Here is a 16,190-nt window from a genome sequence, read left to right as displayed (position 1 = left end):
TTTATGGAGAGCCATGCAATGCAGACAGATCAGTGAATCTGATCCAGCATGGATCATGTAAGCATGGAGGAAGCCTGGGGAGGGCCTGTGCTTAACATGGTATGAGGAGCAATCTGCCTATCTCAGCTCAATTTCTCAACTTTGGCAGCAGGCTTAATATCAGAGCTTCTTCTGTTTCTTGGAATGGCTGACTGAGCATGGTGTCTCGAACGATGCTCTGATTGCAGCGGAATCCATGAAATAAGGCAAATTGGTTTAAATCCGTATTAGCAAGCAGCATGAGCAAATACAAACATTCATCTTTGATCCACTTAAAGCTTGCTCAACAGAGGTTGTAACATATTTTGACCAGACAGCAAAATTATTGCTGAAATGACAAATCTTCTGTAAAAATGCACTCTAAATGTACTGTAGCTTACCTGTGATAGAGAATGTATTCCATCCACTGGGAGGTGAAAGCCCATCCCTATGGATTTGATAATTACCAGGATATTTGATAGATTTTCCCTGTTTGACAAATTAAAAAAAAAAGACACACATTTTACTTAACAGACATGACAAAAGACACTGCATTTTTATTTTTTCTAAGTCACTTAAGTGCACACCCATGAGAAAACAAATTAAATGTTTGTATTTAAAATTTTTTGTTAAGTTGTTCCTCATAATTTATCATATCAAGACTTGGAATAACACCAAATACATAACATTACCTGTTCAACACCTTATGGACAATTTGCAGGTGATTGGAATTAAGCCACTGAACGCCACCTACAATTAATACGGTCTGGTCTGTGTTCTCCAGGGGACGTGATCTGAAAACCAGAAAGGAAAAACAACACATGTTGCCTTAAAACAGATGGCAAACATTTCAACTGCATTGCATTGCATTTCAGTGAACTGTATCTGGCATCCTGATCAGAGACCTGATATAATTTTCTACTATTTTTCAACCACACAATACGGTCTGCACACTTTATGTTTAACTGCTTACTGACTTTAATTGTAAAATGTGTTAAACACATTTGCAAATAGAACGAAAATACAAACAAGCCAGCAATAGAGTTTGTACAGTACCTCTGCAGCAGTTGTTCTAATGCTTTTTCAAAAGTCGGTCTCTGGTTTGTGTTCATCCAAAATTGGGGGTAGTAGGAGTAGCTGATAAATGTTTTCCCCTCATTGATATTATGATAACTTTTAACATCATGAGTCTTTTGCCATTCCTGAAGAGTCTTATTCACTCTTTCTATTAGATAGTACATCATCCCTCTGTTAGTTGAGTCACCTATAAAAAGAATCTTTGGATGGGAAAAAAAGATGTGACTTACTTAGAAGTTGTACACTCCAAAAAACAAAAGTTAAGATAATACAGCTAGTCTGGAGGTTTTTAAACCCTTCTCGTAATGTTCAAGAAATATTTCGGCGAACTGCCAGTTCTCCAGCTCTGACATCTCAATACTAAATTTCTCCTTTAGCAAAATCTGTGTGATCTGATTAACAAAAAGCTATATTATGTTTTTCAAAGACAAAAAGTATAGGTTATAGATGGTTATAGCTGCACAATTAGCCCTTCATTTTTCATCCTTGTTAATAATTTCTTTTGCTTAAGTTTTTATTTACTTCCAATTGCTAGTACAGAGCCTCTCATGATTGCTTGCATCTTCCTGCTTTTGTTCCTCCAGTTTTTCATGTGGCTTGTTCCTACACAGCATGTCTTGGTTAATGTCTGTCTTCCATAAATGTGATTCACTAGACTTTACACCAAAGTTACACACATACACATCAATGGATGCAGCTGTTGCCTTATTTGTAGAGACATGGTCTTTCTGCAGTTTCAGAGGGGGAAAAAAAGGGAGTTATTTTGGTGGAAGATAATCTGAACAGAGTCCTGACATGTGTGATGTGACCACCAGGAAGCATCATGGCCTGAAGGGAGTTAGAAGTGCTGTCAGGATGACAGAAGTACTTCAAGTATCAGCAGTCTTCACTGGGCTACTCTGAACTTGCTAATGAATGAAGAAGTCAAATTTGGGCTTGCTCCTACTCATTCTCTGGACTCCCCTGACAAATCAAACATCTCTGTGTGTGGAGACCACAGAACTTAATGTGCTTGTTTTTTAAATGTAATTGCCTTATTGGGGATACGACTAGCATTTCCTCCTGCTGAATGGAACATGTAAACAATGACGAGTCCAAAGTGGAAGAGAACCCAGGTTCACTGTGGCTTGCCAGCGAAACTGTGTGCATAATCAGTCATAACCACAGTCACCTCAGCCAGAAATCTACATAGAGGAGCATAAATGTAAAGCTGGGAGCCAGGAACCCCATAGAGCCATTACACAGTAACAGCCCTGCTCTCTGCACAGCATTATGCAACTTCTCCTACCTCCTCTGGCACTCAGGGTAGTAGGCACCCTGTAAGTTGGGTTTCTGTTGTTTGTCTGTTTTTAATTTGATTTGGGGTTTGATGCTTTACCACTTCCACCTTGAATATTTGGTATGCAAATAAAATTCAGACTGCACAAGTTTACATGTTTAAGAATACATTTCCAAAGCTTCTCTTAGAGATTTTATGTGGTGAAAGCATCTTGGACTCCTCTCATCTAATACATCTCTATTTCCTTCAGGAATGTCACAGTTTTAAGAACTGATTGCAGTTCCCACTATGAACATATTGTCATTAAAAATAAGCCACAACAGTGTATCAGTGATGATTCCCACTGAACAGAAGCAGTTTCAGATGAACATACCCTGATCTAGTGGCAGGAACAAAAATTGGCATGACAATGACTTGAACTTCCCATGCCTTGCCCATCGTGGCCTGCAGAGAAGCTCTTGATAGATTATGTATGGTAGCAAACAAATTAAAACAAGCACTGAGAACATAGAAGCTCTTTTACCTCCCGTCCTGGACCTCTCAAAGCTGCTTCATAGGGTAAATTCTTAAACAGTTGTTGTTCATGCTTGTACTCCACAAGCACTTCTCTCATATGCAAGGGGATTTCCAAATCTTTTCACATCATGTCAGAAGAAACCCCTTTAAACCAAGCATAACATGACTCACAGAAGTCAAGGATCCTTGGATCCTTGGAAGGACTGGTTGATATTCTCTCTTTCCCTCTCTGACAGACACAAACATGCACACAATTATTTACAATTAGGAAGACAGTCCATGCTTTCAATATGTCCTAATTCTAAAGTAGGTTAACTTGAGGTTTTAACCAACAATTCTTTTAACTTGCAAAATCTCTTAATCTCTCCAGTCTGCCTATATCCATGTTTCTTTAATCTCCATTTCGTAAATCCATCACTGTAGTATCTGGATGTATACCTATTTAAAAAGCAGTTCTCAGATATTAGCAGACAAGGATATCATTAACTTGCAATGTGGGTGAGAACATTTCTGGAAGAACACAACACATCATTAGCAGAATAACAAACAGTCTCTACCAGGTTACACATGTAGAGCAGTTGGTAGAACATGCTAGATTGTTTCTCTTCTACTTTTAATAATTTATGATACCATTTTGTTATCACTGCACATGAGGATTTCTAATTGCAAAGGAGCATATTCAGCTATTAATTACACTCAATTGGCAGATGCAGCATTTTTATCTCATTCTTCATTCTACCATGACTAAGATTCTCATAGATATTTTCTCCTTCTAACTGTATTTGGTCTAATCTCATCTACTACTGATTTCAAACAGAACAACACCCTTCATGGAAAAAAGGGATAGAAGAACCATGGCCAAGGCCAATGAACACGATACACAGATGTCCCAGTACACTTGTTCTGTGCGTTCTCTAGCAATTTAAGTGTGAAGTGTCATTCTAAATATTTCCGAAGTCTCAAGCATTGCAGAGAATCAAAGACTGAGTTTGATTCATCAGTCTCTTTACCATTTTTTTTGTTATGTCAAAATTAGAGTAAAACATCCCCCCTGCTCCCCAATTTGCACTATTAAATACTTCAGCATTGTAGGGCTTTACAATTTCTACACCTACATATGCACACATACATAAGCAGTGGATCCATGAATGAGTTTTCAAGTCTTCCCTGGGGTACCTAGCTGGCCAGGTCTGCAGATGGGAGGGCACTATGTGCAGTTGTTTAGAAAACCAGTATCAGCAGAGACAAGTTAGATATGATCATGTCTTCAAGTGGCAGTTATAGTCTGTAAATGCCGTGATGCTGGGCACGAAATGAAAATATCAGATGGGCCTTAGAATAGTACTACTGTTGTTGTCCTAATGTTCTGAGAACATGAAGGGGGTGACAGGAGTCAGAGCAGACTCCTTTAGAGCAGTCAGTATAACTGGATGAAATAGATAGTGCCTAGACGTACTTCTTCAAATTTTATCACAAGACTAATGAGACTGCACACAGTCCATCTCCGAAGAAGTTCTGCGTCTCAGAACATCTTTTTCACTCTTAAGTGAGCTTGTTATGAGGAGGTAAAGCAGAATGTCAAGAAATTAGATCAGACAGCTAATGCTATTGTGTGTCTGAGTGTCCATCTGGGAATGTATACTTATTCCTAGGAGAAGGTGTGGCTGAGCAGGATGAGCCAGAAATGACACAGATGGCAACATCACATTGGTGAGGAATACTGGTTGCTTCACTAGGGAAATTAACCTGAACACTTGGAAGCAGTTCTGCTAAGAGAATAGTCAAGACTTGATGTAAGTGGGGAAGAGAGAAATGAGCCAAGGGGACTTGTGGTAGTACAGAAAGCCAGACCAAAAGTGTAGGTCATCCTCAAAGATGTCAGTCAATTACAGCAACCATATTAGCTTTCAGTCAAGAAGTCTTTGACTGTTCAAGTAGGTATAAGCCATACCAGGACTGTATCACTGGAATCAAGCAAATCTGTTTAACTCCAGCTATGTCTTTCGTAGTGAAATCATAGCATTGTTGAAAGAAACGTCATTAAAACTAGAACTGCAGTATGTGAAACCTATGGTTCCTGCCCTCTAGTCCTCATAGAGAGCTCTGAAGTCTGTTTGCAGTTGTCATGGGAGGGTATCTGCAGTCACACTCTGGAGACTGTGTGCTGGGATTTTGAAGGGAATGCTCTCCCATAAATCCAGAGAAGATCCCAGACAAAAAGATACGTGTGCATTCCTTGTAATCCAATGCATCCAAGGCTGGTGGGTGCATAGCACATCACCAGCAAATCTGCACACACAGAGCATCCATTCATTAAGACCTTGTCTGCATCCAACAATCTGCTTCTAACTATTGGTTCAACCATGCTGTGACACATGTGTAAATCCTGGAAAAACATACAAATTCTTCTTTTTCTTCTCCCTAAAAAAAAAAAATTGAGGTGGAAGAAGAGGACATTTGTAGGTAATCCTAGCTGCTTTTCAAAGTGCCCTTGTTCAGAGCCAGCCAAGCACATTTTGTGGTATGCAGGGCATCAAAAAGCATCTTTCAAAGTCCAACTTTTGCAAGTCAGCTTCATTTTCAGCAAATGTGTAGAAGACTCAGAGGCTAAAATAAATTGTGTTTAGCCCCAGGAAGAAAACTTATGCCCTTCAACTAAACCAAGAGATCCAATGAATTAGAATAATTATTCAATGTAATTGAATACGTGGTAGCTATGGCCATATTTATTTCTATACACTTTCATGAACTTACCGTAGTTGTCTGTGCCATGCAGTATTTAATATGATCTGTACCACGGGGTCTAGGGATGATTCTGTATCTAACTCTATGACAATAATGAGCAAAATGGTGACTCAAGTGTGTAGAATATGACATATCTCATTTTCTTTACAGTCTAGCACAAGGCTTAGTCATGTACTGTTCAGGTCAATGGGGCATTTGTCTGCAGGATGGCTAAAGGATCAGACATATATAAGGTTATAATTTTACCAGACAAAGAACAACATTTTCACTCAGACAGATGTTTTCAGTGTCTTCTGTTGCAAACGTTTTGTGTGAAAAATTCCATTACAGCTTAAAGGCTTTAAGAGATTGTGTAAGCATAGTGGAATTCACTTCTTAACCAGACCTATCATTATAAATTAACCACACTTAGGAAATTTAAACACCTGTAAGTCCAAAACACTGTTTAGCTCTAAAATATTATTAAGAAATTGTAAGTTAAAATTCCTGTTTTAACAGCTGAATTTTAAGTGCTTCAGCAAATATTGCCTTTACATATTTCCTGTTCTTAATTACACATGACACAATGGTACTTTATTATAAGACAAAACTCTGAGTAGTTTTTCTCAGTGATAAACAAAATTCATATGCCCCCTACTATTGAGGCCAGCTTTCTATATGCTGCTAATCGGATAAATAATTACCTGTTAGAAGCCCTTTTCCTTCACCCATTTTTTAAAGTTCTTGTACAAAAATCAAAGCATTATGTCTTACTAGAATTGTATAAATCTTACAGCAAAAACTCATTAACCACAATAACAGGATTTTGTTAAGCCAATATAATACAGATATAACACTTTTATCATGATTGCCTATTCTTTGATTCAATTAGGACATACATGTGGAATTCCCTAAGAACAATGAAGCATGCATCTTGTTACCCTTCGCTAGAGTTTAAAATGGAGGAGAAAAGAGACTGCAGATATTAAAAGCGGACTGAATGAAAATCTACTCAGTCAGAATCACCTTAGCCTCAACACCTCAAAATTTTCCTGTTTACTGTGTCTGGAAACGCAAGGATACATCATAAAGCAAAATAAGGCCTCATAAACTGTTTTTGTGGATGTGTATCCTTTCTCACGTCTCCACCAACCTGATTGTTATTGTGGCACTACAGGTGCTCTTACATTTTTATGAAACAGAAACAACTTAGCTCAAACACAGTTTTGTATGCACACAAACTAACGTAGCAATTATTGGTGATGTGAAATCAATTGGAATTTATAGCCAGGGAAAATTAATTTCTGTTATAGAGAAAGGAGATGATAATTTTAGATATGAGCTCAAAAAAAAAAAAAATCAGTTTTAATGTAAGACGTGAAAGCAGCCTGGAGTTGCAAAACAAATTAGAAAGCATTTTTGAAGGCATATTTATGATGCAGCTAGGAAAGAAGTGCTCTCTTTGGGTGACAGTAAACATATTTCAGAAACATTGACAAAGGCATAAAAGAAATTAATGAACAAGAGCATTTAAATGCATATGAAACATGAGAAAAACAGAATGATTGTGCTTAAAGATATAGTTGACCCCACATGTGCTACATTTCAGCCAAAAAGAGCATTCACTTTACATCTTATTTCATCAGTTGCTGAAGCGCACCCAGATCAGGGATACAGCACAGCAGTGGTTAACTCATTGCATGCTTCCTTTCACTTTCATTAGAAGTAGAAAGACAAATAGGATTCTTTCTTTTTTTTTTTTTTTCATAACTGAATTTTTTATGAAGGTATTCAGAAGTGAAATTCAGTATTAGAGGCCTGTTTGTGTTTTGATGAAAGGTACGATGACATTTGACCCAAAGATGCTACAGACATACACATCTGATTTCCTGAGGAAGGATTGGTAATTATGTGGGATGTATGAAGGTTTTATTGCTTTAGTTCAGAATAAATTTTGAGCAAGAATTCAGATGTAGGTCATGATATGATTCCTTTGTAAAGGATTTTGAGCTCCAGAGACCAAAATTACTCAAACTGAATATTCAAAGTGTGGTGGCATACTAAAAAACCCCCAAATACAGAGTCACACGGGATAGTTAAGCCCATTTTGAGAAGTGGACACGAGTGAGTTCTGTTGTTCTTAGGCAACTTCAGCAAATGACAATATAAATCAAACAACATTCTAGATCATCTCAGTGTCTTCACTTGGGTTAATGATTTTTGCCCTTATGTTTTGCGCTCATGCTTTTTTTATAATCTGCTTACATTTCCAGCATTGAAACCTTCTGCTTATTTTATTATAGAAACTATGAAATCATTTGTTTGAGAAGTCAGTCATCTCTGTAGTGCTTAAAGACAAGGTATATAATGGTTTGAAGCTAATATCACAAATTAGGAAATATAAATATTTATAGATATCTTCTGCATAATAAAAATCTCTTGTGTAATAAAAATGTATTTGTTCACAAGAGTTATATCTTACTGGCTACTCAGATAGCTCTCTTATAAAGGATCCAGGTTGCTTAAACATATGTAATAGCATACAATACAACTGAGAGACCAAAGTCTTTTTCGGTGAGCACCTGAAAAAAAGTACTTTTTCGACTACGCTACTCAGACTATGTAAAGTAAAGTCAAAATTGCTTTAATCACAGGCAGATCAGGACCTTACCACCCAAGCAGAGGACCATTTTTACTCATCTGACTTAGGTATGAAGAAAGTCTCTCTTAGTTCTTAAGTTTTACTGACACAAGGGAGTTGGTCCAGGGTCTACATTTATTTATTCGGTCACAGAAGCAGAAATGATATTGCAAAATACCACACAAAGTTAAAACCATTGCAAAGTGATGACAAAAATAACATCAGAAGGAATGATATAGGAAAAATATACCAAAAGGGAAACCTGTGTTAGAGTGATGACTTTAAAAGAATAAACCAGTTAAATGGACATCCGTGCAAAGATAACAGGAGTGATTCAACAGATTTCTACAGAGCCGTGAAGGTTATCAGACAATGACGGAAGACTTTTGCAAAAGATGCAGAATGGGAAACAAGTGCAATTAGTTTTATAGAGATATTTCTTGCATGGTGTTAATGCAGATCACATAGGATCTGGCTCTCATCTGACACTAGAATAGATCAGTGGCCTCAGAGAGTCAGAACATAGTGGAATTTGAATTAAGAAATCAAGCTCACAAACATTCATTTCATATACTTGGTTTTAATGGACCCTTAAAAAATGCTGTTCTGTTTTTGACACTGGTGAATGTGAGTAGTTGGATTCAAGAGATGGGAATGTCAGCATAATCCTCCCAGCAATATCTTGGCAATCCACTTCCATAGCGGCACATTGTTCCTCTGCTGTCCTTCAATTGTCTGACCAAGGGGTATTTACTTATTGAAGCAGCCTGATGTCTATGGAAATTAAAGGCCAAAGCAATGCTATAAAATTCTTCTATATTTATTGCTGTGGTCAATCCAGAAGTGTCTGTTACATACATGAGGAGCAAATCAAGCTTCTCCTCTGTCATATAAACCTATGTTTTTTTGGAAAAATATGTTAGGAGAAACCCACAACTCTATAGTAATGGAGAAAACCACAGACAGAAATAAAGCCAAATTGCAATGAAGGACTTTGTGCAGGACAAGAAATAACCAGAAAAGGAGGAAATGTTAGACTATTATTTTTGTATTTGTCTATATAGAAATGCTCTTGGATTTTATCAAAATGCCACTTTTATTTTATTTACTGTTTTTTTACCTAGACAATACACTGTAAAAATCTTTATAACAATTAATTACTTACTTTCTGGATACTTGTATCCTCAGTAAGGTACCTGAGCCTCAGATCAGAGCTCTCTCTCAACAGTTTTACAGTCATAGCATGCTTATTAAGGAGACCTTGTATTTCCAAGCAATCACCTTAGAAGCTTCACTACAAGAAAAGAATGTGCGAGAAGACTTGGTAAGATTAGTGTGCACAAGCAATGCCATGCATTAGGTACGCAGCAGACGAAACCCAACTTGCACGTCAAGTGTGAGACAAACTGTGACAACAATGCAAATCCATCCTCTATTTACAGTCCTTATATACTCACTGCAGGTCTGACTGGTAACCATGAACACCGTAGGTCTTGAAACTCCGCTGGTGTCACCTAAACTTCTGTGCAAAATGGCAGCAGACAACTGTGTCTGCATATGAGGTTAAATTATGGATAATAGTTGGTTTTTGTCCCTGTGAATCCATCTGAATATTTTTCCAGTTATAATAAAAAGGGATTTTTCTTACACATCAATCATGAAGTTTTTTTTAAAGCTTCAGGACACTAAATATCCAGGTAAATAAAAATAATTTAAAGTGTAAAGTGTTACATACCCTTCTGCCCTCCACACAGCGCTGGAGCTCGGACTTGGCTAGCACAGAGTATTGGCAGCCGTGGGGCTGCCATGTTATTTCTCTCCAGTCACAGGTCCTGTTGTCAGAGCAGCTGAGGCAAGGGACAATCCACTGTCCTGGAAAACAACAATGGGATGTCAGCACTTCCTCTGTATTTTTGTGAGCAGCTTTATTATACAGCAAGCAAGATATTTTTGAGAATTGTGTCATGGGAGTTTTCCCTAAATTAAATGCCCCCAACCCTTTCAAGAGACTATTTCCTTCCTCTCTGTTATGCCCTTTTCATTTAGCTAGGGCAGGAGTTTTTCCTTTCCCTGAAAGAGCTGCGAATGCTCAAATTTGACAGTTGTTTATGGGTTCATTTCTCAGTTCTTGTTGCCTTTCTTGTAGAAGTTTGTCCTTTCTCCACAGAGAGAATATGAGAAAGGGAAAGGGGGTGAGGAGGCTGAATGCAAAAAGAAAATTTTCACATTCAGAAGTGTCTAAAGACAAGATTCATTCTCATCTACAACTAAACATCTAAAAGTTGAGTGGCTGGTTGAAGCTAGACTTTGAGAGCCCCCTGATAGAAAAATAAAACAGAAGAGAGTTTGACTTTCCCTGGAAAATTCAGAGGACTGTCCCAGACTACATATATACATTTCAGAAGGTGAAAGTAAGGTGAGATGAATAACCTATGTGATTTATTAGAGCCTGATCCTTATTTTCAAAAATTTTACAGATTAGGAGCATAAAGTGGGATTACCAAAAGTCAGTGAGTTTTAGGCATCTCTTACCTAAGGTTGAATGATTTTGTTATTCTGGTTTTCTAAAACTATTAATTTCCAAAATCCTACTAGAAATCTGAGGGATTTACTTCTGAAAGAAGACAGAAAACATTTGAGTTGCCTTTATATTCAGATCAACACAAACCCCACATTTTCTATCCCATACAAGTGCACTGTCCTGACAATATCTCCCAATGTCTATGTCGCTCTGCCAGCAAAACCTGCTTTTGCTCTGGTTAAAGGCATTACACAGAGCGCAGAGGCCCCCAGGTCCTTGTGTCTTGTGCCTTGCTAGCACAGCCAGGTTTCTCACTGCAGCCCAGCAAAAGGCTCCAAAAGCAAATGCTTACAGAGTAGACGTGGCCTTAGAGTTTGTGACCGTCACCACTGCCAGACAGCAGCTCAGCAGCCAGCTGGGTGTGCTTTGCTGTGTGTGATAGATTGCTCCTGCACAAGAAGCCACAGCAAAAATCCAAGGCTGCTGCCTATCAGTGTTTAGCAGGACAGGGACTGAGTGGGAGACTGAGTGAAGCAAATCTGCCAGATCCCAGCAGCCTTGGGAGAGTCAGCTGCTACCTCAGGAACAATGGAATTTCCAGGAACGCAGCCTGCAATTGAACTGAGCAAAAGTCCCAAGCGAATATGTTTTGGTAAGGAGCAAGTTGAGTTGTCTTAGTAGATAAAGAAGTCCTTCTGAATAAACACATCAAGAATTTTTTGTATGGCAGCCCGCACTGGTACATCTAACTGCAGAATATGTCCCACGGTGTTCCACCATGCAGCTCCAGCTGCCGCTACTTCTGCTCTGTGCAGAACACACTCATCCCACCCTCAGCTACACTTGCAGATGATGTGGAGGAAATAATGGCAGACTGAACCTAAATGAAAGCCTGGACACTGACTTTACCATACTGTGGGTCAGTGAGTATAATCCAGCTTCCCTGGCTGCCATGGGTGCAGGTGCCTCCTGAAGGCTGCTGCTGCGCAAGCAGCCTCGTTCAGCATGGAGGAAGGAGGGGAAGGAAGGACACTCAGGACCATGGTGGTATGGTGCAAGCAGGGAGATGGAGCTGCCCAGCACTCCTTGCTCAGAGGAGTTTCAAACTTGCATTGTCTGTGTCCTAATCACCTAGCTGTTTATCCTAAGGACAATATTCCCTACTCTTTTTATCAGCTGATAAATTACTTTAAAGTTCAAAATTCATAAGGACTGGAAAATAGCATGATTATAACCTGGTAATATTTTGGGGACAAGAGAGACATGAACTTTGGTCCCCAGGCAAGATGGTATGTAGACTTTTTATTTAGGGGTTAAAATGTAGCTTTATCTAAAGATACAAAGTGGATAACCAGGTTCTGAAGCAGGGAGTGCTCTTCCAGCTGAATAACTTTCTTGGACAGGAAACTGAGGGCTGAGTTCCTCTTTCTTGCAGCCTCCAATGCTGGCCATTGTGAACCCCTTCCTCATGCTGTCCCTCCCTTGGCTTTGAGGTCCCTTGCTCCAGGTCGTGGCCTCCTGGCTGGGGCCAAGCATGCTTTGACCTTCCAAGATTTCTATTGCCACTTGTGAATCTTGTCCTTAGCTCCCCCTGCACCCCCTTTGCAATCCACGGTAAGAAGGTAATTCCCAGCTTCACAGCAGTTGTATGAAGAGACTGAAAAGTGCAAGGTCTTGGATAACACAGCAATGGGTACCATGCAAACACCTTTTATTGTTTTGTGCCTTTTGAGTAACAGGGCAGGGACAGAATGGTTGGCTGGTTTGAGGTCTGGACTCAGAGACTACCACTACTGTAGAGTTCTTCATAAATGATCTGAAAGTTGGTTTGGGCAGTGGTTTATATTTAAAAATTATATGAAAACTAGGCAGTTTTTTCCCTGACATTGTAATTTTTCTTTCAAATCAAATACATAAAAGTTCTGGCAACATCTCCAACATCTGAGATTCCTCATTTTATGGAATTTTCTTCTTAACATCCCATATATTTATGAGCTGATCTGGTTTTAGGTAATAAACTAGAAAAGTAGAACTATATAAAATGAATATTGAGGAGCTGAAACATCTGAATAATAAAAGTTTAAACTTTGGCAAGTGAAAGTGATAAGTACCTTTTGAAAAGCTTCTTTCAAATAATTTGTTTTATATTCAATAATTCTCTAGGTATATTAAGAAAAACTAGATCCATTTTTGGCATGTGCTAAAGGTTAGTGGCAAATGTAAAAAAAATTAGGGAACAAATATGTATGGAGATAAACCCACATTTCTAGGAAGTGCTGACATTTAAACCCAACAGAATAGTTGCAGGTTTTATATTTACATATTTTTTTAATGATGTGTGTAAATTTATGCATTTTTAAATCCAGTTATGAACTTTTCCTATTGTAACTTCACAACAGTTAGTCAATTCATTCTTAACCTTCAAAAATAAAATTGTGTTAAAAGATAAAATGAATCTCATATATAAAAGAAGACGACAGTTAACAGTCAAAAATTGCAAACAATCAATATTAGTTTGGAATTTAAGTTTATTTTGTATTTCAATTATAAGTTGCTTTTTCCCCATTTATATAAGGTAGCAGCATGCAATGCAGCTTTTAGCACAATTTTAATCAACCTGCATTTTGCGGTGCTTCAGCTAAAAGAGTTAGCATTGGCTCTACCAGGCAAGGGCACGCTTACCTACAATTCAGTGAAAGAGAGGAGGAGAGAGAGATTTGCTGTGAGTTTATTCACAAATTAAAAACTGGTAAAAACAAAGTTTTATGAAAGCCTGTAAGTAGGAAGTTTCCACAGGAAGTGTAAAAGTAAACTGGACTTTTGGCTTATTAGAGCAGTTTATCAGTTGCATCCGTAAATCTGCTTAAAACATGAGATTAAACATTGGCAGTACTCCCCAAAACTGCTCTCCTAAAGTGGCATGAAAAGAAAGATATTTTATAATGAATCATTTGGTCTGTTTACCTTGAATTTAAAAAATATTAGCCTAAAGTTAAAACTTTTAACCCAGAAAGGCTGTGCACTTAATTTGATAGTTTTTTTCTTCCTTCAGACTTTTATTTTTACTCAACCTTTCCCATTGTCGTAGGTACAAATACACATATTTTGCTTTCAAGATCAAAATAAAAATTTTTCTGTAATGCCAAACAATTATGCATATAAAAAGAAAAAAATGTTCTAAACTGACAACTCCAAATTGAAATATTTAACCTGTACTGATGCTAAAAATAGTTTGTTGATTAATGACTAATTTACTTTTACATTTGGTGTCTATTTGGCACCCTAAGACTTTTAAAAAACTTTTTCTCTATGAATAGGCTATAGAAATATTTTTTCCTTTTGCTTTTAGCTGCATTTATGAAAAACAAAACTAAAATTATTTTTAAAAGGACACGATTTTGATGCTACAGAATAAATGGCCTTAGGCCTACAGGCTTATGTCCAAACTGAAATTTACTCCTTGTAACCAAAGGAGACACTAATTTGGTTGAACATCAGTTTATGTTTCATCTGGACCCAAATCCAGATAGCTGTTGAATGTAAAGAGGAAGCTCCTACAGTATTATGTTAAACTGGATGCAGTTCTAGAAAGCTTGGAAAGAGAGATACAACTAAAATGTACATGTCACAGCAGCAAGGCAGAACATTAGAAGTGGAGCTGTGATCTCTTACCCACCGGATTTTGTAATTGTCTGCAAACCAAATTTCCACAGACTGCAGCAGCCTGATTCACCTGCAGGCATTTAGCAAAATTTGGGATTCTCATCATCTCTATCAACTGTTTCTCTCTCTGAGGACCCAAACACACAGTTAGTGCTTTCTGACTTCTGTATTATTGATCATACTGGAATACTGAACAAAGAGCTAATTTTCCTATGATAGCGTGGTTCAAACCTCATTGAGTCAAAGGGGATTTTCTGAAGGAAAAAGGATTTTTGTTGCTATAAAAATCGTAATTTCATTCCATGATCTAATCAAGATGGAAAGAGAGAAGCTTCTCTTGTTGAATATTTCAATCTGTATTTATTGATTTAAAAAAAAAAAAAAAAGAAAAAAAAAAAAAGAAAAAAAAGAGAGAATGAGAGAGGGAAAGAAATGGTGTAACTTAAGTGCATATTTGCTAAAATGCTGAACTTCCTCCAAAGAATAATGTCATGGTGACTAGGGCAGGAGAAAGCCAGTTCTGCCTTTGGTTAGACCTTGAGCTAATGTCCCTGCACTGTATCAAAGGACTAGAAATGAGGCATGAAATCCTGGTTGCACTGAACTGCAAAGCAGACTTCTAAGTTTTACCATCAATGTCAGAGGAACTAAGGTTTCACCTCTCTCTCTGCTACTCTGCCTCACCCTCTGCCTATGGCTCACAAACACAAGCTTTTGCCATAGATGCATTTAGCTGTGATGGTACATCAGTATCCCTATACAACTAAGCTGCTCTCTTGAATAAGAACAGTGTATGATGCTGCCTTACTTCTGCAGAAGTTTTGAGTTTTCTTCTGAGAGGAAATGACATTGCTTGGTTTCTCTGAAAATTTAGCTTATTTAAGTAAAAGAGATGTTGCTGCTTTAGTTGGGAATTTGCAATTGTTCCCATATGTTTCAGGAAAACGTTGACTGCCAGGATTGGGATATCATTTGGTTGTTACAAATTTGGAATGATTTTCTACAAAACGCCATGCTTTCCAGTTCCAGTTGAAAGTTGTGAAGTACATCAAAACTACACAGCCTCTTGTTGCCAGATACTGCAAACCCCAGTTCTAGGCTCACTAGACACCTCTTGGCAATCTTCACTTTATAAGCAGAAATTATTCTTCCCTCTTTAATATACTTGTTCTTGGAGACAACATCTCCTGAAGTTTGTTTCCATTTTAATTGTGTATATTAGTCAAAATAACACTGTAAAAGATTTTATATTCAGCTTCACTTAGCTAGATGCACTATTCAAGAGAAACAGATTGTCTGCCCTGGAAGGACTCTTCTGTGGATTTGGTTTGGGCTTTCCAGTCAGGAATTTCAAGTCCTGGTATAGTAGCACAGGATGGGTTGTGCTTCTTTATGATTCACAACTTGCTGTGTAATTAAAATATGCTTCTATGTACAACAGTGTCTCCTTCATGTGTTCCCTTCATATAACACAAAACTAATATACATCTCTGTTTCACATGAAGTGATGCATTCAGGCATTTCCCACATTCCTTTTACTTTGTATTGATTATTCCATGAGTTTGTGCACATTTACTGCTGTGAGAAGCTACTCCTGTCTATGGCAAGATAAAAAATACAGTTGTGTTAGTGGCCCATATAGAGTGTTGGGTTATTTTAATTTTGTCTAATAAAGAATTGAACAAAATTACTTATTGTTTAATCCAGCAACAATTTAAGCTATGAATAAGACTGTGAGTAGTCCTGTGGAT

General features: G+C 37.8%; 1 protein-coding gene across 3 annotated transcripts in view; it reads right to left on the bottom strand.

Annotated features, from left to right (window-relative positions):
- The window catches only part of CPED1 (cadherin like and PC-esterase domain containing 1), a 153,853-nt gene that overhangs the window by 10,536 nt on the left and 127,127 nt on the right, over positions 1-16,190 (bottom strand). For 2 of the 3 annotated variants that reach the window (XM_074827582.1, XM_074827583.1), the window contains 4 exons: positions 9,991-10,127; positions 1,075-1,295; positions 711-812; positions 420-507 (listed from right to left, as the gene is read on the bottom strand). In XM_074827582.1, the coding sequence (XP_074683683.1) occupies positions 420-507; positions 711-812; positions 1,075-1,295; positions 9,991-10,127 (548 nt within the window). Of the gene's footprint in view, positions 1-419; positions 508-710; positions 813-1,074; positions 1,296-9,262; positions 9,550-9,990; positions 10,128-16,190 lie in introns of those variants that run through there. The other variant, XM_074827584.1, reaches the window with a different exon arrangement.

The sequence above is a fragment of the Strix aluco genome, chromosome 5 (assembly GCF_031877795.1).
Source record: "Strix aluco isolate bStrAlu1 chromosome 5, bStrAlu1.hap1, whole genome shotgun sequence".
In the NCBI taxonomy this organism is placed as follows: domain Eukaryota; kingdom Metazoa; phylum Chordata; class Aves; order Strigiformes; family Strigidae; genus Strix; species Strix aluco.
Note: the sequence above shows the minus strand (reverse complement) of the source record. Positions and strands in the feature narration are given on the sequence as shown.